We start from the raw sequence: 22,687 nt of genomic DNA on the forward strand, positions 1-22,687 counted from the left end.
GTTAGCAGTTAGCTTCATGTTGAAACTAGCTGTGAAATGTGGTGATTTTTAACTGGAGTCAGCCAGCCTTCCAAAAGAAAACTCCTCAAACTGGAAGAAAAACCACTAGGACTAGTGGCAACCAGGAGTGAAAAATGGTGAACTGGAGATGGCGTAGTCGTAAGACACTGGCTACATTATGAACCAGAATCTGCGCAAATGAGCTGCACCGTTTGCTGCCAGCACACTCGAGAGAAGAACTGTAACAACCTATCTGTCATAGGAAATAAGACAATGAAGCTTGAGACTATTCGAGAACATGAAAACAGCAAATGCCATATTGCCTGCACATCCATGTTCCGGGCTCAATCTGAGTCTCTACTCGTGACACCCACGGTCTTGGTGCTAATGGCTATGTCAGAGAAAACAAGCACAAAAATGAAAACACTGTTTCGCACCGTGCATGCCGTTGGGAAGAAGGCAAGGCCATTTTCCGATTTTGAGTGGATGTGCGCGTAAGTAACCTTTGTTTCTTTGAAATGTCCTTGCTCTTAAGTTCAGATGTGAAATATGGCTAATTATTTCTAATAATACAAAACAGGTATGTTTATTAAAGTACGTTTATAATTATTTTCTTTTTAAAGTTCATACCAGAAAAGGGGAAGAATGTGCGTTGCTGGTATTTATCAGACAGACCCATGATGAAAGCTACAGTTGCAGACTGCTATGAGGGAATAACACAAGAGCAGGTGATAACAAGGCCCTCATCAGCTCACAGACAGAAGTGATCGACAGGCTAGTTTAGAAAATGAGTCACAGGTTCCAGGATGCCAGTGTAGGGATTCTGCATGCCACCAAGCTAGTCAGCTTCACCAACTGGCCACAGTCAGGAGATGAAGAAGCAGGTTGGTTTATTAGAGCTGTCCAGTCAGGTTGTGAATAAAAACTGCATGCTCAATTATTTTAATGCCTTCTTTTTACACCACTGTTCTAGATTTTGGTGATGCAGAACTGGAAAAACTTGTGGACCACTTCAAGCCTGTCCTGGAGACCCCTGGTGTCCACGATGAAAGCATTCCTGACCAGTGGACTGCCCTCAAGTCGCTCATGTATCAAGAGCCTGGGTCCCTGCCGAAGATGTCATGGATCGCAGTAAACAGACGCTTTCAGCATTCCTGCCCTGATTTGCTGGCATTGATCGACTTGGTGCTGTCCCTCCCTCCCTCCCTCCCTCCTTCCTTCAACTGTTGATTGTGAAAGAGGCTTTAGCACCATGAAGCAAGTTAAAAATGACTGGAGATCCAATATGAGCCCTGACAAACTTTGGTGTTCTCATGGTGCAGCTGTGTTCTCCAGAGATGAAGGACTATGAACCAAATGAGGCTGTAATGCTTTGGCACAAAGACGGTGTCAGAAGCAGGAGGCCAGACTTCATGGACAGAGAAAACAAGGAGTCTGACTAGATTTCAATTAAAGAGTTCAGAAAAACATCTCTAAAAAAATAAATGAATAGTAAAATGACAAGAGAGTTGTATTTCTTTTTAATTGATGTTTTGATTATTTTGCCACTCCTCTCTGTTTGGAATCAATGTAATATATAATAGAATAACATGTGTTTGGTAGATCTAAATTATTTAGATTTTTTGGCCGGTAAAAAATATGCTTGGCCGGTAGATTTTTATCATCTATCAGCCAACTTGGCCAGTGAGTAAAAAAATTAATTTCAGACCCTGAGTTATGGTAGACTTCCACGTTGGCCGACATCCGTAGTGATCTGTACGTCTTTTTGTTTGGAAGACGACCGTAGATTCCACCCCACGACTGAGTTCTGTCTATGGGTTGTGGCCAGATAACATATTCACATGCATAGGAGGATGGTTTGCCAGGCTAACAAAACACACGTTTTTCAGTATGATAATATTAAGCAATAAAAAAAACAATGAAAGAGCAATAAAGATTGTTCAATAAATGTTAATAAGGGATTTTTATAATTTTTTTCATAGCTCTACTAATAAGTTCTTTTGAGCCATCTAAAGACACAATAAATAAATAATAAACATATCCTTATGAGATCTTGTGTCCGCACAAGTATGGTGGCTTTTTGCTTTATGTTTTTATTTTTTTAAGTTTGTCTAAACTTGTGTAACTTAAACATCAGGTGGCATAAAGAGGAGCCAGTTGAGATAGCTCGTGCACCTGGTTAGGATGCTTCCTGGACGCCTTCTTGGTGAGGTGTTTTGGTCATGTCCAACCAGGAGGAGGCCCAAAGGCAGACCCAGGACACGCTGGAGAAACAGTGTTTCACAACTGGCCTGGGAATGCCTTAGGATTCCTCTAGAGCAGGGGTGTCCAATTCTGGTCCTGGAGGGCCGGTATCCAGCAGGTTTTGTGGTTTTTCTACTCCAACAGACTTGATTCAGTGGTTGAAACACCTGTGCAGCAGCTCATCTGGCTCTGCAGAAGCCTGTTAATTAGCTGCTGATTGAAATCAGGTGTGATGAAACAGAGTTCAAACTAAAACATGCAGGACAATGGCCCTCCAGGACCAGGATTTGACACCCCTGCTCTAGAGGAACTGGCCCAGGTAGCTGGGGAGAGGGAAGTCTGGGCTTCTTTGCTATGGCCACTGCCCCCACAACCTGACCATAGACAAGCAGAAGATGATGGATGGATGGATGGATGGCCACCTGCTAACACCACCACCGCCCAGCTCAAACTGGAAAACAGTGGAAAGTCACTATCTGCTTTGGGTTGACAATAAAATTCAACTTATTGTCCCAGTCCACTCCTGGGAACACCTGGACACAAGTGGACTAGCCATTGTCTCAGTGGGCAGTTTACCCACTGTAAACTGTACACCACCCGGTAACCCCCCCCCCCCCCCCCCCCCCCCCCCCGCCACACACACACACTCTCTCTCTCTAAAATGGTTTCAGTTTGCTTTACATTTATTTACCTAAAATACCAACCAATGACATTTTGAAGTAATACCCTCTCTTGTTTGGTTTGAAGGAAGTTCCATAAAAGTTTTAGTTTTAGTGTTTTCTGTCGAAATTTTGGCCTTTAATAATTCATTTTAGGTCACTGGAGCCTTTTTAAACATGCAGTATAACACTGTAAGACAATCTTCTAATTCTAAGATGTCCATTTTATTAGGAATATATTATAATTAGATTTTCTTCTGCTCATTAAGTTCTACAGAAATCTGTAAATCACCTGCTGACGTGACGTAATTCAAATTCAATTTTCAATTCAAGTTTATTTATATAGCGCCAAATCACGACAAGAGTCGTCTCAAGGCACTTCACATAATAAACATTCTAATTCACAGTTCATTAAGCCAATCAGAAATAGTGTTTCCTATATAAGGAACCCAGCAAATTGCATCAAGTCACTGACTAGTGTCAGTGACTATACAGCAATCATCATACTAAGCAAGCATGCAGAGACTGTGGAGAGGAAAACTCCCTTTTAACAGGAAGAAACCTCCAGAGAATCCTGGCTCAGTATAAGCAGCCATCCTCCACGGCTCACTGGGGATCGAGAAGACAGAGCAGGCAGACACACACACACACACACACACACACACACACACACACACACACACACACACACACACACACACACACACACACCACACACCACACACCACACACCACACACACACACACACACACACAAAGACAAGTAATGTGTCTATAGTTATATTGTGATGTCTTAGTAAATATTGTATTTGGTGAAAGATAAACTTTATTGTATTTATCCTAGTGGATAATTAAACGGATGAACTAGTATTAGCACATCAAAAGTCAATGAAAACAAAAAGTTATTATCAGGAGAGAGAGAATGTATTAGTGGTTAGCAGCAGTGTGCTAGTCGATGGCCCCCTCCATGAGGCCACCACAGCTGAGCAGAACGTCATTGTAGCTTCTTGTGGGGAGAAAAACACTTACAGAGAAAATAAAGTTAACAGCTGAAATTGCACAAAATAGTACAGTTAAAGAGCAGACTGAAGAAGAAAGCAGTGGAGTGTGAAAAGTGGTCAGTGTGTCCTCCAGCAGTCTAAGCCTATAGCAGCATAACTACAGAGTTAACTCTGGATAATCTATCCTATTTAGATGTAGGCATGTTGGAGGCAGGGCAAGGGAGAGCCGTCTTTACCGACTGTACACTCCACCTCCCTGTAATCCCCAACTTGTCCAGATTTAGGCTAACATCAGATTTTAACTATAAGCCCTATCAAATAAAAATGTTTTAAGCCTATTCTTAAAAGTAGACAAAGTGTCTGCCTCACGGACTAAAGCTGGGAGCTGGTTCCACAGGAGAGGAGCCTGATAACTAAAAGATCTGCCTCCCATCCTAAGTTTAGATATTCTTGGAACCACCAGTAGACCTGCAGTCTGAGAGCAAAGTGCTCGGTTAGGAACATATGGAACAATCAGATTACTGATTTATGATGGACCTTGATTATTAAGAGCTTTATATGTGAGAAGAAGGATCTTAAAATCTATTCTGAATTTAACAGGTAGCCAATGTAGGGAAGCTAAGACAGGAGAGATATGATCTCACTTTTTAATTCTCATCAAAACTCTAGCTGCAGCATTTTGGACAAGCTGAAGACTTTTAACTACATTCTGTGGACTTCCTGAGAGTAATGAATTACAGTAATCCAGTCTTGATGTAATAAATGCATGAACTAGTTTTTCAGCATCACTCCTGGAAAGGATGCTTCTAATCTTAGCAATATTCCGAAGGTGGAAAAAGGAAATCCGACAAACTTGTGAAACCTGGGATTTGAATGACATGTCCTGGTCAAAGATAACACCAAGGTTCCTTGCTTTGTTCTCGGAGATTAATGTAATGCCATTAAGGTCAGGCGATTGGCTAAGCAATTTCCTTTTCTGGATTTCTGGTCCAAAGATGAGAACTTCCGTCTTGTCTTGATTTAAAAGCAAGAAGTTAAGAGTCATCCAATTTTTTATGTCCTCAAGACAAGCCTGTAATCTACCCAACCGATTAGGTTCATCAGGGTTAATGGATAAATATAACTGAGTATCGTCAGCATAACAGTGGAAGTTTATCCCATGCTGTCTAATGATTTTACCAATTGGGAGCATATATATAGTGAAAAGAATTGGCCCAAGCACTGAACCCTGTGGTACTCCGCAAGTAACCCTGGAGTATGAAGAAGATTTGTCATGTACATTTACAAAATGAAATCTGTCAGACAGGTAGGATTTAAACCAGCCTAATGCTGTTCCTTTGATCCCTACAACATGTTCAAGTCTTTCTAAAAGAACATTGTGATCAACTGTGTCAAAGGCAGCACTGAGATCTAACAAGACTAGAACAGACACAAGATTCTTATCTGAGGCCATGAGAATATCATTTGTAACTCTCACTAATGCAGTTTCAGTGCTGTGATACTCTCTAAAACCAGACTGAAATTCCTCAAACAGAGCATTAGTGTTTTAATACTGACATACTTGGATGGCCACTATTTTCTCCAGGACTTTGGATAAAAATGGAAGGTTAGATATTGGTCTGTAATTCATTGGGTCATCTGGATCCAGAGAAGGCTTCATAAGTGAAGGTTTGATTACAGCAACCTTAAAATCTTGTGGTACATACCCATTTACTAAGGATAGATTGATTATATCTAGAATGGGGCAGTAACCAAAGGAAATGCATCTTTAAATAATTTGGTTGGGATTGGATCCAAAATGCAAGTTGAAGGTTTAGATGAAGCTAATATTTTTGATAACTCTGAAAGCTCAACTGGATCAAAACGGTTCAAGCACAGATGAGGTTCTAGAGTCACCTCTGAAGCTGCCTCACTTACTGAGGAAGAAGAAATCGCATTAGGGAGGATGCTAAAGATTTTGTTTCTAATAGAATTAATTTTACTTGTAAAAAATCCCATGAAGTCATTGCTGCTAAGGGCTAAGGGAATAGATGGCTCAGAGCTACGATTCTGTGTAAGTTTAGCAACTGTACTGAAAAGAAATTTAGGATTATGCTTATTGTCCTCAATTAATGCTGAAAAATAAGCAGTTCTAGTTTGTTGAAGCTTATTTTTATAAAGCACAAGACTATTTTTCCAGGATAGGTAGGCCTCCTCATGGTGTGTAGAGCGCCATGTTCTCTCCAATTTCCCAGAGTTTTGTTTTAAGGCTCGTAGATGAGAGTTAAACCAGGGAGCCAAATTCCTGTCCCTAATTACCTTCTTTTTTAAAGGGGCAACATCATCTAATGCCACACGTAAAGAGGAAGTAACATGATGAACTAAGGCATCAATTTGTGAGGGGCTAGAACTGAAAATATTGCCCTCTGCTACATGCCTCTGAGATGCTGAGGACAGTAAAGATGGAACAGTTGATTTAAAAGACGTAACAGCGTTGTCAGATAGCTACCGACTATAATGAAATTTACTTTCATGTCTCGAGAACTCAGTTATAAAAAACTCAAAGGTTATCAGAAAGTGGTCCGAGAGGACTGGATTATGTGGAAAGATTGTTATTTCCTCACACTCAATGCCATAAGTGAGAACAAGGTCCAATGTATGATGGCAGGAGTGGGTGGAGCTATGTATTCTTTGAGTAAAACCAATTGAGTCTAAGATATTGCTAAAGGCTACATTGAGGCAATCATTTTCAATGTCCACATGAATGTTAAAATCCCCCACCATAATGACCTTATCAGTATTTATCACCAAATCAGATAAAAAATCAGAGATCTGATCCAAAAACTCAGAGTAAGGGCCTGGTGGACGATATAAAACTACAAACAAGAGTGGTTTTACAGTTTTGCAATCTGGATTAGGAAAACTAAGAATAAGATGTTCAAACGAACTGTAGCTATTAATCTGTAAGGGACTGATTAATAAGTCCGAATGAAAAATGGTTGCCACTCCTCCTCCTCGCCCTGTACTTCGAGCAATGTGATGATTTAAATAATTTGAAGGAGTCGACTCGTTTAAGCTAACATAGTCCTCTTGCTGCAGCCAGGATTCTGTGAGAGAGAGCAAAGAGATCTGATTATCACAAATCAACTCATTAACTAACAAAGTCTTAGAAAAAATGGATCTAATGTTCAACAACCCACATTTAATTTTTCTAGTTGTGCTGGATAGTAGGGCTGAACAATTTTCGAATAATATTGAGTTGCAATTTTTCTAGCAGAAATTGCGATTCAGGTTCATTTCATGATTTTTTTGCAAACAAAGGTCCAACATTAGCCTGTCAAGCCATCCTGCAGATTAAGTGAAAAGCTGGTCTAGATTCTAATCTAGTACAACAAATCATTCACATTAATATTTACTAAATCCATACTATAAAAACGGTTAACGCAATTAATATTTTCTCCCATTATTATCTTCTTTTTTATTTCTAAGCAACTTGTGCTCGTGATTTTTATCTAGAGTTTGATAAAAACATGTTCTACTCCAAAAATGCATGAAGGAAATCTGTAGCTAGAAGTAGCTTTTAAATGTATTAAATAAAAGAAATGCACAGTTTTCCCTGCATTACCAAGGCAGGCTGGCTGCACGTTTTTCGAAACGTCTGATAGTTTTTCCTCACTGAAACGTCAGTTCTGTGAGAGAGACGCACGCATTCTTCTGACACCTTAGCTTGTTTGAAAAAACGTGTGGCAATCAGAAACATTCAAACCATTTTTAAAAGAGAAGTTGAGCTTTCAAGTCAACTAAACTCTGCACTTGCGCTGTTGAAGCTTAAACCAAGCTTTAGACATCAGCCTGAACCTGCTCCGATGAGGGAGGAGTCTCTCTCTCCCTTACTCAACTACGTTGTCACTCTCTGTCCTGGGCTCACCTACGGCGCCATTATTATGAGCTCTAGCAGCTCTGTGTGGAAACATAAAACAGGTAAAATAACCTGAACATGCAGCTCTGTCAGCTGTAGAGTTGGGCTCGACTCTGGACGGTACACTCCACCCCCACCCCCGTGCTGGCTTTTGCCACCGCCATAACCAGGGATGTAAAAAAAAAGTTATACAACTGATCCTGGATCAGTCAAAACCGCTAAAACCGCAGCTTTGATGGTCACGTGATCATGCTGTTTGAAATCGCAATTTCGGTCCAAAAACGATGGATCGTTCAGCCCTACTGGATAGTGGCCCTCCAGAAATGGGCACTACTATTCTAGGACATGTTGCATTGATTAGATCTCACACGGTTTGTTGTAGTCTAATAAAAGGTGGCCTTTTCTGAAAAGGAATCATATGATGTATAGATTTTTTAATACAAGCTGATTACAGTTTTATCCTAGTTTGAAGTGTTGTCAAATAGATTATTTGATTAATCAACAGAGGATTCAGTAGTAAATTTCATTACAAAAATATTTGATAGCTGCAGCCTTATATGTGCATGGACTTCATGTGCACATTTACTGTATACATTAAAGTTGTGCCAAAAAATAAATTAGTCAAGTTTTAAAAAGACAACACTGCCCTCATATTTAACACCCATTCACTTTTCTTGCTATTGTATTGTTGAATATTATGGAAATGACTATTCAGAGGTTTCAAAACAACAAGAAAATGTAATTCTATTCTGGGTTCATAGTCTCCAGAGGAGCCATTGCCTACCCAGCCATGAAGCTCATAGTCAGAAACCAACTGTGGTTTTGACTAAAACACCATTTCAGTTGCCTTGGTAACACGAGTCATAGGGGACCCTGACAGCTCGCACAACCTTATTTTTAAGAGAATATGTAAAAACATACTACAGTACAAAATGTTTCTGTTTCTCAAAAAAGACTCAAAAATGGTGCCAGCGCCATTTTCTTATTCCTCACTGTGACAGAGTTTACCTCCAGTTACATCATGTGTTATTCCATCTCCTTTCACCCATGAAGGGTTTTGGTAAGCTCAAAGTTCAAAGAACATGAGCGCACTATGAATTGATCCATTTGGAAGATAAAATTTAAATAAAAAGGAAGCTTGCAAAACTATAAACAATGATAACTGTTCAGCATTTTATTCAGGCAGTTCATCCCAGATTACATGGACACAACTTCTGACACTAGATTCTGATATTTTCATGTTGGGAGTTTTTATTTATTTATGTATTTATTTATTTATTTTTTGTCTTTATCTAAAATCAGGAACATTCTGCAGGACCTCCATCTGTGTCCTCCCATCTAACAAGTTTTGCCAGCAAGTTAACTCGGGAGATTAATCTAAAATCGGTCACTCTCAAATATTTTCGCTTCCGTCCTAAAATATTTGAGTGGCTGACACTTAAAATCAGTTTGGATCATAGAAACCTGAGCCAGCTAAACCAAACCACAAACAGCCTCAGCATCCAATATGCTTTGCATCCATACAGTGGTTCCAAAACTGGGGTCCACGCCCCCCAAGGGGGTCCTCACAATTTCTGTGTGTGCTGATGTTGTGGGGTTACCAAGACTATTTGTAAAAGTTACATTTATAAAATTCAGATACCACACCCAATAGTGCTGTACAGGCCACACGTTTGGACACACCTTCTCATTTGATGTGTTTTCTTTGTTTTCATGACCTTTACATTGGGAGATTCTCACGGAAGGCATCACAACTATGTACTTAACCAAAAATGGTGAAAAAACTGAAAACATGTTTTATATTCTATTTTCTTTTTAAAAAAAGCCACCCTTTGCTCTGATTACTGCTTTACACACTCTTGGCATTCTCTTGATGAGCTCCAAGAGGTAGTCACCTGAAATGGTTTTCCGACATTCTTGAAGGACTGAACATTTATTTAGTAAAATAATATGTAAGATTACTCTTTGAGCCGTATTTTTAAAATGTTTTTTTACTCAGTGTTTTATGGCCTACTGAGGGGTCCTAAACTCAACCTTTGTAACAACTACTTTATATTTGCATCTCTTAAAAAGCAGGGCTCATGCATCTTAAATCGAATCACTTGAAAACTTAGCTAGGGAAGCCCTGAAAGGCTATAGATTTTTTTCCTACTTTGCATCCAACAAATTATTCTTTCTCTTGTAAAATTTCAAAGAAATAATGAAAAATAAAGTTAAATACCACAGTCATTGAAATTTGTTTAGTTTAATTCTAGTAGTGCAGGACTGCTGCATGTAATGTTCCGGTGTGTTTTAGCATCTACAAGCAAATGCCTTCTTGTCATTTGATTCCCAAATTCTTAATTTCTCAGTTGCATTGGGGTTTGCAACTGGCCCTTTGCAGAAATCACATGTGTGGCAGCTGCATGTGACTGTAGAATGCAGTAATAGACTTTGGGTTTGGCTGATCTCAGAAACCAACCCTCAAATAAATAATGTCAGAATAAAAATGCTAGAAATAAACAAAAAGACATGTTTTGCAGATCAAAGGGAAGCAGGGACCATTTAAAGTGCTCGTGGTCATGACATGCTGCCATTCAACTGTGTCACGTCTGCTTCTAATCTCACCCGGGCTAATGTGTGGAAGAATGTGTCCCTGCATCTACTGCTTCTTTGTGTGTCCGTGAGCTTTATGGGTTTGCTTGCATACAGTGTTTCAGCTGATGTGTGTGTTTGAACGTTTGTACTCACTCCCACTCAGTTCAGGGATTCATTGTTGTGTTAGAGACATGGGGGGTTCTGTCACTCAGACCTTCACATCCACACTTAAAGAATCAATCTGCAACCTTTCAACACAACTGCTTTGGGAATTCAAATAGAAAAGGCCCTCTTGACCTTTTCATAATGCCACTGCACATGGAGACCACACACAGTACACACAACCACTCCAAATTACTGATGGCTGTGAAATGCCACGTACTGCAAATAGGTAATGGAGTAGGATCACAGCGGAGGAGGCAGGGAAATATCCACAGTGACTGACGATGGCATAAACTGGATTAGCTTTAATTCTGTTGCAGCAGTGCATAAGTCAGTTGGCATCCTGAGAAAAAAGCAAAGGTTACAAAAATGTATGAGTTTATCCACTGAGGAGAAAATATTTAAGAGTTAGACATCAAAACTTTGTGTCCTGCCTAATCACATATTTGTGTGGAAATTTTTCAAAGATACGGTTATATTGTGCTTTGGGCACTTCAGGGAAATGCAACATCAAAACCATCCCTAAAACCATGAACCTTGTTGTTTTAATAGCTTCTTACATATTTGTAAGAGACGGATTTCTTCTTCTGTTCTGCTTTTGAGGAAATAAACAAATATTTTTACATTAAATTATCACTTTTTTCTTTCCTTTTTCTTAATCTCAGCTGCTATTGAGACAGAAATGTGCCTATTGTTGTCACTTTGCAGATATTCACAACTGAACAGTGACCTAATTTCTGTCACTTTGATCTGAAATGTTTCTGTACTCTACCTGTGCACTTTTTGACTTTCAGAATTGTCTTAGATTTTATTAATTTTTTGTTGTAGTTAAATGAAACACAAAACAAAAATCGACATGCTGAGCGTTGTACTAATAAAGAGTGAGCTGTAGCTAAAGCAGGATGCAGATGGATGCTTCCGTCTCCTTTCAAATCACATCCCCCTCCTTCCTCTTTACTCTTTGTCCCTCATTAATTCACAGTGATTCATTATCATCTTTGCAATTGCATTCATTAAATTTTGTTTCAGTGTACTTAGGGATTCAACAGCACCTGATAGCGTGCCAGGATATCCTGCTTGAGTGACTGATGTTTTTTCTGTAAAGAGAAATAATCTAAAATATGCACAGTGTGGTCACACAGTGTGTTCAGTAGTGAGGTGTATTTGAATGAGATACACATAGAAAAACATTCAAATAGGTCAAAAAAATCCTGTGTGAATGGAAGAGTAGACATAAGAGTCACCGTTAGTGTTATTTGATGATTATTTAAAATACATTATGTTTCTGGCTGATTTTCATTATGTCAATGCTAAAATGTATCTTTATCATTGGAAAACAGATTAACCCTCTATAAGGCCAACATCTATATTTAGACACTTCCAATCACATGATAAATTAGATTATTAAAAAAAAAATAATTATATATATATATATATATATATATATATATATATATATATATATATATATATATATATATATATATATATATATATACACACACTTTTTATTACAGTGAAATAAAATTGTATACTGTGCTAGATTATTCAAAAGTGTCTTATAAATATCAGAATAATTTCAAGTAATTTTTATTTACCTGTGTGTTTTGTTTTGGTATTTCCTTTACCAGAACAGTACCAGCATCCATAATTGATAACTCAATTTTCTGTGATTGCCTGCATGGCAAAATGTATATTAAATCTAGATCACATCGTTTGCATTCTTTTCACCTGTATCTGACTGTATCTAACTTAAGGCTTTTGGTAATCGAAATACTGTTCAGCATCGTTTTGTAGTGCTGCCTCTTTTGCACAGATGATTGGTTTGAAATGATGATTGCTACTGATAATATCTTTATCATTGTTGATCTCCCTACAGATACTACGCTATCTGCTGCAAGCCTTTGGTCTACAGGAACAAAATGACACCATTACGAGTTGCTTTAATGATCGGTGGCTGCTGGGTTATTCCCACTTTCATCTCCTTCCTACCCATCATGCAGGGCTGGAACACCATCGGCATCCATGAAAATGTAAGTGCCTAAGCCAGGAGAGGGGTTGTGGGAGCACCTTGTGGGATTGTTCCACATGAAAATTGGGATAAATACTTTCTATGTCTAAACTGAAATCAGATTTCTGGTGGTAAAGTATAGAGGTTACTGAAAGTGAAGGTTTCTGGAGACGTCACTTGATAGAGCTCGTGGTGGACACACACAGTTGCTGAAAACGAGTGATCTAGATGCACAAAGTAACAAAGTTGTCAAGTTTATGAGAGGAGAGATGCACATGTTATTTTGGAAACAACATTTACATGTCAGACGGAAGTCTTCTGGTGCCACAAAAAGGATATTTTAGTTTCTTTATTTTTCTCCAAACAAGTAACATATTTCTGTTTTTATTACACTCCATTGGTTGCACATTCACTTTAGGGTTTATTTTAAAATCATCTCTTTTTTTTTTTTGTAAATCTCTGCATGGCCTTACCCCAACATATGTGGCTGAGCTCCTGCACCCATATTAACCTTGTGTGCTCTTAGATAAACCAATCAGCTGCTTCTAGTTGTCACTAAGGCACATTACAAGCCCAATGGCATTTTGGCCCAGTCCAGTCCGGCCAAAGTAGCATCGGCTTGGCCCGGCCCCACTTGGTCAGGTTTTGTTCACACAGTCATCTCAGCATGCTCTGAGCATGTGAGCGGGTCAAAAGACATGCAGACAAGTCTGTGCTGTCCTCCTTAAAGTTTGTAAAAAAGGCTGCCATAAGCGGTGTTGCATTTGGAGACTTCTGAAATGAAGCCCACTGCTTCCTAGTCTCTCTCTCACTGAGACTGCTGTGTGCTCCTCGCAGCAGTCTCAGTCTGTCCTTGGGCTGCCATGGCTGGAGTGGGAGGTCCGAGCTGCAGTCAGAGGAGATGTTTACTGCACAGCATCCTAAATGATAATGAATCGCACATGCAGGAAGCCACTGCTGGCTAATCCCTTCTGCCAGTCAGAGACAACCTCTAAGCCGGCCAATCAGATTGGTTGGTGTGTTGGGTCCCCTCAGCCCTAGCCGGACCGCAGAATAGCAGGTATGAAAAAAGGTCTGCTCAGAACAGAAAATGTACAGATTACCCAGATGTTAAACTACCAGGCCCGGTCTGTGCCGACCCAGATGTGAAAGTGGTTTAATGTGAAAGAGCTTACTTGGTCAGTGGCCTGAAGCTGTGGAACTCACTTGCCCCCCAAGTTAGGCAGGCTTTTAAATCTCATCTAAAACACATTTTTCTTAGGCTTTTAATACTTAGTTGTGCTTTTAAACAACCTATTTTATTTTCTTCCTTCTTTTCTATATTAGAATATTTTTTTATTCGTCTAATTGTGTCCTTGTGTTAGATTGAAATGTCATAACTCGGTAGTGGCTTTGTTTTACCTAATTGTTTTATCAATGTCTTTGCCAATGTTCACCACTTTGGTCAGTTGTGATGCTGTGTTGAAAGTGCTCTATATGGTGGGTATGGTACCCTTTATGTAGAAACATCAAACAACGGTTCACAGATTACTATCATAAATTAATATTCAGATATATGTTCTAATAAAAGAAGAAAAAACTGTTTCAGAAATTACCATTAGTTTGTTCTATTTTTGTTTTTATTTTTTGACCCAACAGTGGTTTACTCACGCTTGGCTTGAATTTAGTGACTGAAAAATTATGTTAAAAACGAACCAAGAAAGTATGCATTTAACTTTCATGGAAGCTTTGTTATCAAAAAAATGAAAAGGTGAACCCATCTACCTTTTCCTTATTTTAGGTTAACTTGATGGGAGAAATTTGAAATAAGTCAGTCAAAAAAATAATTGAAATTTGGATCAGGTTGGTTCTGTCTGTTGCTTAGGTGTACCGCTTGGGCTGTTTTTTTTTCTGTTTTCTTCTTTGCTCTCTCTCCTGACTTGCTTTTAATTGCATTCCATTTTAATCACCATATTAGCTGTCTTTGGGTTTTATATGAAATGCAGTTATTAAATTTCTTTTACCGTGATCATTTTGTGAGATGAAGCTGTTAGCGCATTTTGATCCAAATCCAGGTAATCTTAAAGTAAAATTGATAAATTATAGACATCTTAATTGAGTTATTTATTTATGTATTTATTTATTTAATTTTGGTTGTTAAAAGTTAACATCCAGAGAGAAATGAGAAAGAGAGAGAGAAAGTTGTCTGAATTCCAGTCTCAGCTGCTTTTCAACAATGGGACTGGTTAGTTCTGATTGGCAGCCACAGAACTGGCAAACACAATATAACACACAAACACACCTTCATTGGAGCTGGGATCCAAAACTGGTGTTGTGCAGTCGGGGGCCCTCTGTGGGTCTAATTAGAGCTGCTTGAATATTCTTTGGGTTGGTCAGTTCTGGCACAAACCAAAGTTCTACAACACAACAAAACAACCAGAACTAAGGTGACAAGAGACAGAGCATGTTACGTCTTTGTGGTTGTTTATGTTGGTCTCCGCTGTTTTTGTGTTTCTGGAATCCCTAGCCCCTTAGCCAAAGATGCTGTGGTTTTACACACAGTCACACCAAAGTCCACTCATTTTGAGCCTAGCATGGGGTTCTGGTAGCTTTTACAATGAAATCACAATTTGGTATTTAATATGGTAAGCCGTGATGTTACTTGGTTACTTGGTTTTATGATGAGACATATGCAGTTTAGGTCAATATTTGCCCTTTGCAGAAAAATTTCAAAGGTGGTGATTAATGGGGAAATAAAATGTCTAGAAGTATGGTAAAGTTAGGTAGGACTGTATATTTGAGATCCAGTTTTGCATTACAGATAAAAGGACATCTCTTATGATGAATAATATAAATGGAAACCATGTTCCCTCGCCCGGACATGGGTCAGCCTGGAGGTGGGGCATGTTGGTCGTCCAGTGAGGAAGCAGAGTCGGGGGACTTTGAGTTGGGCTCTCATATCTCTGGTGCTGAGGTCACTGAGGTGGTTAAAAGGCTCCTCTGTGGCAAGGCTCCAGGGGTGGATGAGATCCGCCCAGAGTTCCTTAAGGCTCTGGATGTTGTGGGGCTGTGTTGAGTGACGCGGCTCTACAATATCGCGTGGACCCTGGGGGCAGTCCCACTGGAGGATCCTCTGGAGGTTTCTTCCTGTTAAAAGGGAGCTTTCCTCTCCACTGTCACTAAATGCTTGCTTAGCATGAGGATTGCTGTAAAGTCACTGACACCAGTAAGTGACTTGATGCAATTTGCTGGGTTCCTTATATAGGAAACTTTTTTTCTGATTGGCTTAATGAACGGACCTGTATTGGAATGTTTATTATGTGAAGTGCCTTGAGATGACTCTCGTCGTGATTTGGCGCTATATAAATAAACGTGAATTGAAAACTAAATTGAGCAATGTGGTTTTCGTCCTGGCCACAGAACACTGGGCCAGCTCTGTACCCTTAAGGGGATCCTGGAGGGTGCGTGGGAATTTGCCCAACCAGTCTACATGTGTTTTGTGGATTTGGAGAAGGCGTTTGACTGCGTCCCTCAGGGGGCCCTGTGGGGGGCACTCTGGGAGTATGGGGTACCAGGCCCTCTGATACGGGCTGTTAGGTCCCTGTATGACCGGTGTCAGAGCTTGGTCCGCATTGCTGGCAGTAAGTCGGGCTCGTTCCCAGTGAGTTGGACTTCGCCAAGGCTGCCCTTTGTCACCGATTGTGTTCATAACCTTTATGGACAGGATTTCTAGGCACAGCCAAGGTGTTGAGGGCATCTGTTTTGGTGGCCTGAGGATCAGGTCTCTGCTTTTTGCAGATGATGTGGTCCTGTTGGCTTCATCAGAACATGATCTTCAGCTTTCGCTGGAGCGGTTTGCAGCCGAGTGTGAAGCAGCTGGGATGAGAATCAGCTCCTCTAAATCTGAGACCATGGTCTTGATTAGGAAAAGAGTAGAATGCTGTAGCATTGTGGTTTATGCTCTTTTATGAAAGAGGAACCATTCTACATGAAAATTTGTGATATTAATTTTATTAAATTAATAACCAAATTGTATAGTTTTATGAAGACTCAAAGGTTGTTTTCATCGATAAACTGTCGATAATATCCGTGGGTCTGTGTTTCAGTTCAATGAAGAAACAAGTTTCACAATTAAAAGTTTTAATTCTTCAAATTAAACTAATGATTTTGAAATTGACAAACAGGAAATAACAATCAACATTGGCAACTTTGTGGGACAATCTTTAACAGTTGATATGCTGTTCTTGCTCAAATAGACCTTCTGTTGGTGAATGAAGATTGAGAGTAATATGATGTGGTTATGGATGCGTGTGTGTGCAAAGTGTATTGAGAATTGAACATGAGGTGAGATGGATGCGTGTGTGTATCTGATTTTGCTTCAGGAAGAAACAGGTGTCTGAGTGAAAAGTGATGGTTTGAATAAACTTAGGTTTTGTTGGAAAAGGTGCATCAACGCTATCTCTCGTGTTCTGTCTCACCGTATTCGGACCCTCCTCTTGGACCCGGGACGTCAAAGGACGATGTTTCATCCAGGGGTGACACCTCGGCTGGCAGACGAAGGCGTGCTGCGACCCGGTCCAGGAGATGACCTCGGTACACGTGATGATAAAGCGTTTTGTCGATGCGCTTTGTTAAGTTTAATTCACTCAGAAATCAAAAACTCTGGACGAGTCTGCGTTAGAAGTTGCGATTCAGCTGTCCTGTCTGGCTTGGCAGGAACAGCGTGAGAGGGGGGGGGGGGGGGGGGGGGAATTGAGCCGGTGGGCTCCGTTCCCCCGTTAGCGGTTGTTCACACGTCCTCTCTCTTTCGTTGTCAAGCACGAACTGAAATCAATAAGACTGAAACTTACCAAAAGCCTTTCTCTTCTCAAAGCAAACGTGTGCGTCAGCAAATGTGTTTTGGAGTTTACTGTGAGAATCTGTGTGTGGGTGTGTTTGAGTGTGTGTGTGAAGGTCGGTAACAAACATCCTCAAACATTATCTAATTAAGTATGGATTCATTAATCCATTATAATTACCCAAAGCATAAGAATCATTCATTTGATTAAACACATTTATAATGAGCAAAATGGGGCAGCAGCAGCTCAGGTGGTAGAGCGGGTTGCCTTATGATCGGAGGGTCATGGGTTCGATTCCAGCTCCCGCCAGGGGTATCCTGCTGTTGTGTCCTTGGGCAAGACACTTCACCCAACTTGCCTGTGTTAGTGGTGGTCAGAGGGGCCGATGGCGCCAAATGGCAGCCTCGCCTCTGTCAGACCTCCCCGGGGCGGCTGTGGCTACAAGTAGCTTACCATCACTAGCAGTGTGTGAATGTGAGAGTGTGTGAAAGCATCTTTGGGTGTCTAGAAAAGCGCTATATAAGTTCAATGCATTATTATTATTATTATTATATTGATTATTCTTTAACATTAAAATAAAGAAAGGAAGTTTTAAGACTTGTTATGACTACATTTATGGGAACAACATCTTCTGTGGGAACAACATCTTCTGGCATGAAGCTGCAGGTGGCAGATGTTATGGTTTCCTCCCAGACTCGCTGGCGTTCAGGTCTTAATCTGTGGGTGAAAGTTCTCAGCGACCCAGCGTTGACCCAGCTGAGTCCAACACCACCTTTGTGACAGAAAACCCATATTTCCTCACGTTACAATGCCTTCTCCGGGTCAGGGATGAGGTCCTGTCCCAAGCGGAGGAGTTCAAGTATCTCGGGGTCTTGTTCACGAGTGAGGGAAAACTGGAGAATAAGATCGATAGGCGGATTGGTGCTGCATCTGCAGTGATGCAGGCATTGTACCGGTTTGTCGTGGTGAAGAGAGCTGAGTCAGAGGGCGAAGCTCTTGATTTACCAGTCAATCTACGTTCCTACCCTGACCTATGGTCATGAGCTTCTGGTAGTGACCAAAAGAATGAAATTGCGGATACAAGCGGCCGAAATGAGTTTTCTCCAAAGAGTGGCTGGGCTCTCCCTTAGAGATAGGGTGAGAAGCTCGGCCATTCGGGAGGGGCTTGGAGTAGACCCGCTGCTCCTCCACATCGAGAGGAGCCAATTCAGGTGGCTTGGGCATCTGGTCAGGATGCCTCCTGGACGCCTCCCTGGTGTGGTTTTCCGGGCACATCCAACCGGGAGGAGACCTAAAGGTAGACCCAGGACACGATGGAGGGACTATGTCTCTCACCTGGCCAAGGAATGCCTTGGGATTCCCCCCGAGGAACTGGCCCAAGTGGCTGGGGAGAGGGAAGTCTGGGCCTCTCGACTTAGGCTACTGACCCTGCGACCCGACTCCAGACAAGCGGCTGAAAATGGATGGATGGATGTTTTTAAATCATTTTTTTAATTTAATTTTTTAGTAGTGGGACTGGTGGCACCAGTATTTGGCAGCCTCGCTTCAGTCAGTGTGCCCTAGGGTAGCTGTGACTACATTGTAGCTCATTATCACCAGCATGTGAACGTTTGTGTGGATGGGTGGATGACTGATTGTGTTGTGAAGTATCTTAGGGGTTTGTAGCCAAAGAAGGTTTCTTTCAGAAAGACTTACTGATTTATATCTCATTCATCTTCCAACTCTGAGTGGTAGGCTATCAAATAGATGAGACAATAGTATAGGAGACTTTACAGTGATTAATGATGATGCGAATGCCTTCTTTTAGAACAGAGTTTCTCTGTGGCTCCTCAATTGGATTTGACTGGGTTGTCTGAAGATGTTTTATTGTCACAGAGCAGCAGCACAGTTCAGAAGTTCAGCTTGTCAAGCTTAATTTCATCTTTTCTGCATTGTTTTTGTATGAAAGAGATGACTGACACATAGCTGTTTTGATAAAAAAAAATATTTTTTATGTAATAGCAACGTTTCTGTTATATATGAGTAGGGTTGTCACGGTGTGAAAATTTAACCTCACGGTTATTGTGACCAAAATTATCACGGTTTTCGGTATTATCGCGGTATTTTTTTAAACATGTTAAATTTTCAGGAAACTAAATAAACCCTGTATATCAGGAAAATATTGTCCTCAGTTTGTGTCTAAATTTTGTCTACAATTTGTTATTTTGTAATTATGTTATTTGTTTACATTTTTCCCCTTTAGTCTTTAAAATAGCAATATCTGCCCATAACTTCTTATGTTTTGTCTGTTTGATGTCATCATTTAAAAATATATTAGTTCAGATGATACTCAGTACTCAAGTAGCCTTCTAATCAGTGTCATGCTGGGCAGTAGCTTTGTGACCCACGACATGCAGAATCACACACTGAGACAAAGGTAAGTAAAAAGGTTTTTTTTATGAACGATGGGGAGGTGGAGATGATGGTCTGAGTTCGGGTGGTTCCGGTAGAGTTCTAGAGCAGAGACAGGAGTGAGTATTTGCAGATTGAACATATGAGGAATATGAGTTAGTAGCTTACGGTTTCCTGGTTGTTGGTAAAGGCATAGAGGGGGAGACAAGTCATGGCTGGCTGAGCTGGTCGAGTGAGTGGCAGGTGTGGCTGGGAGCTGAGCACCAGAGTTCGGATTGTTCAGGTTGGCAGGTGGGGGTCGGAGAGCAGGCGGTCAGGGGCGAGCGACGGGCTGGCAGGCAGGGTTGAAATCCGGTGAGTCTATTTTCAGATGATGGAGGTTTGGTTGGAGGAGGAGAAGCTCCTGAGGAGGTCGGAGGAAAACAGAACAGATAAGTTTAGGAGGGCGAGGTACACAAGAGGCAAAATAAACTTCAAAACACTGGCAAGGTTCTGGCACGAGTTCTACCCAATGTTGAGTATCATCCGGCACTGATGAGTTGTCCCGACGCTCCTTAAATCCCCTGACCACTGATGAGCAGATAGGCAGCAGCTGCTCTCCAGGCACACCCACCTGCACACAGAAAAAAACTCAGCACAACACACAGTTAGACTCAGCACAAACCATGACAGTACCCCCCCCTCAAGGGCTGCCACCCGGCGGCGAACAGGAGGAGGAGGTGGAGGAGGAGGCACGGGAAGCGTCAAACTCCCTGATGAGGGACGGGTCGTCAATCCAAGAACCGGGGATCCATTGACGGTGCTCCGGGCCATAACCCAACCAGTCAACCAAGAACTGGTGACCTCGGCCACGCGGCCTGGCATCCAGCAGGCTACGGACCCGGTAACCCAGACTACCGTCAGCAAGACGGACAGGTGGCGGAGGATCGGAGGCAGAAGCGGGACATAGCGAACTGGATGACACAGGCTTGATGAGAGAGACATGGAAGACTGGATGGATCTTGAGCGAGGGAGGCAGAGAGAGAGACGAACAGACCAGGGACTGATGAGCTTACTTATGGTATAGGGACCTATGAACCGGGGGGAGAGTTTTCTGCTGGTGTCTTTGAGCTTGATGTCCTTGGTCGAAAGCCACACTTGTTGTCCACAAGCATAAAGGGGAGCCGGACGACGACGGCGGTCCGCCAGCCATCGATTCCGTTCGGCAGTTCGGTTCAAAGCGGCACGAGTCTGGGTCCAGGTTCTTTTTGCTCGTCGAATGAACTGCGGCACGGTGGTGGTCATAGGGAGATCAGATGGGAAGAGTGGAGGTTGATAGCCTAAAGATGATTCGAACGGGGATTGACCAGTAGCAGAGGAAATATGGGCGTTGTGAGCGTACTCAATCCAGGGGAGTTGGGTGCTCCAGCTAGTTGGGTTTGAGGAGCACACGCAACAAAGCATGGCCTCCAACTCCTGGTTGAGTCGCTCACATTGGCCGTTGGTTTGGGGGTGATATCCGGAACTCAGGGAGACGTTGGCTCCTAGAGAGGTAGCAAATTCCTTCCAAACCTTGGAAAGGAATTGGGGGCCACGGTCTGAAAGGATTTCTGTTGGGATGCCATGCAGGCGGAAAACATGTTTTATGAGGAGTTCAGCGGTAATGGCGGAGGAAGGAAGAGACTTTAAGGGGACAAAATGGCAGGCTTTAGAAAATCTATCGATGATGGATAGAATGACTGAAAACCCCTTAGAGGGAGGTAGACCGGTGACAAAATCCAAGGCTATATGGGACCATGGGCGAGAGGGAATTGGCAGAGGCTTAAGTAATCCAGAGGGAGGTTGGTTAGTTCCTTTATTGCGGGCACAAACCTGACAGGCGCTGATGTATTCTTTTATGTCTTTGAACATGGAGGGCCACCAGAAAGACCGACGGACCAATGCAAGGGTGCGGCCAACTCCAGGATGTGCTGAGAACCTGGCCGTATGTGCCCAGTGGATGACTGACCCTCGGACCTGTTGTGGAACATAGAGTTTTTGGGGAGGACCGTTACCTGGGTCAGGGTCAGTTCGTTGTGCCTCTATTACCTTTTGTGAGATATCCCAAGTGATGTATGCCAGAACACAAGACTGAGGAAGAATGGTAGCGGGTTCTTGGTCCTTATCTGTGGAGTACTGGCGGGACAGGGCATCTGGTTTCACATTTTTGGTTCCGGGTCGAAAGAGATGGTGAAGTTGAATCGAGTGAAAAACAGAGACCAACGGGATTGTCTGGGGTTAAGTCTTTAGCTTCCTTCAGATAGGCGAGGTTCTTGTGGTCTGTCCAAATTATGATGGGGTGCTCAGCTCCCTCCAACCAATGGCGCCATTCCTCCAGTGCGAGTTTAACTGCCAGCAACTCTCGGTCACCCACATCATAATTTTGTTCAGCAGGCGAGAGTTTCTTGGAAAAAAAGGCACAGGGGTGAAGCAGGTCATCGGAGGGAGATCTCTGGGAGAGAACAGCCCCCACCCCGGAGTCTGAGGCGTCCACTTCAACGGTGAATTGAAGAGAGGGATCAGGACGGGACAGGATCGGGGCTTGTGAGAAACGGGATTTTAAATCCAGAAATGCGGTGTCTGCCTCAGGGGTCCATACAAAAGTTCTCTTAGTGGATGTTAATTTAGTGAGAGGTGATGCTACCTGGCTGTAATTGCAGATGAATCTTCTGTAAAAGTTGGCGAAACCTAAGAATCGTTGCAACTGTTTATGTGTGGTGGGAATGGGCCAATCACGAACTGCTTCAACCTTCTCAGGATCAGTCTTCAACCGCCCGCTCTCCAAGACGAATCCAAGAAACTGTACAGATGAGGCGTGGAATTCGCATTTCTCGGCTTTGACAAAGAGGCGGTTTTCCAAAAGACGTTGCAGTACAGCACGGACGTGGTGGCGGTATTCTGAGAGGGAG

General features: G+C 41.9%; 1 protein-coding gene across 3 annotated transcripts in view; it reads left to right on the plus strand.

Moving 5' to 3' along the window:
• Nucleotides 1-22,687, plus strand: part of htr4 (5-hydroxytryptamine receptor 4) — a 251,194-nt gene that overhangs the window by 164,446 nt on the left and 64,061 nt on the right. For all 3 annotated transcript variants that reach the window (XM_054739381.2, XM_015951925.3, XM_054739382.2), the window contains exon 5: nt 12,421-12,574. In XM_054739381.2, the coding sequence (XP_054595356.1) occupies nt 12,421-12,574 (154 nt within the window). The remainder of the gene's footprint in view (nt 1-12,420; nt 12,575-22,687) is intronic.

The sequence above is a fragment of the Nothobranchius furzeri genome, chromosome 1 (genome assembly GCF_043380555.1).
Source record: "Nothobranchius furzeri strain GRZ-AD chromosome 1, NfurGRZ-RIMD1, whole genome shotgun sequence".
Classification (NCBI taxonomy): Eukaryota; Metazoa; Chordata; class Actinopteri; order Cyprinodontiformes; family Nothobranchiidae; genus Nothobranchius; species Nothobranchius furzeri.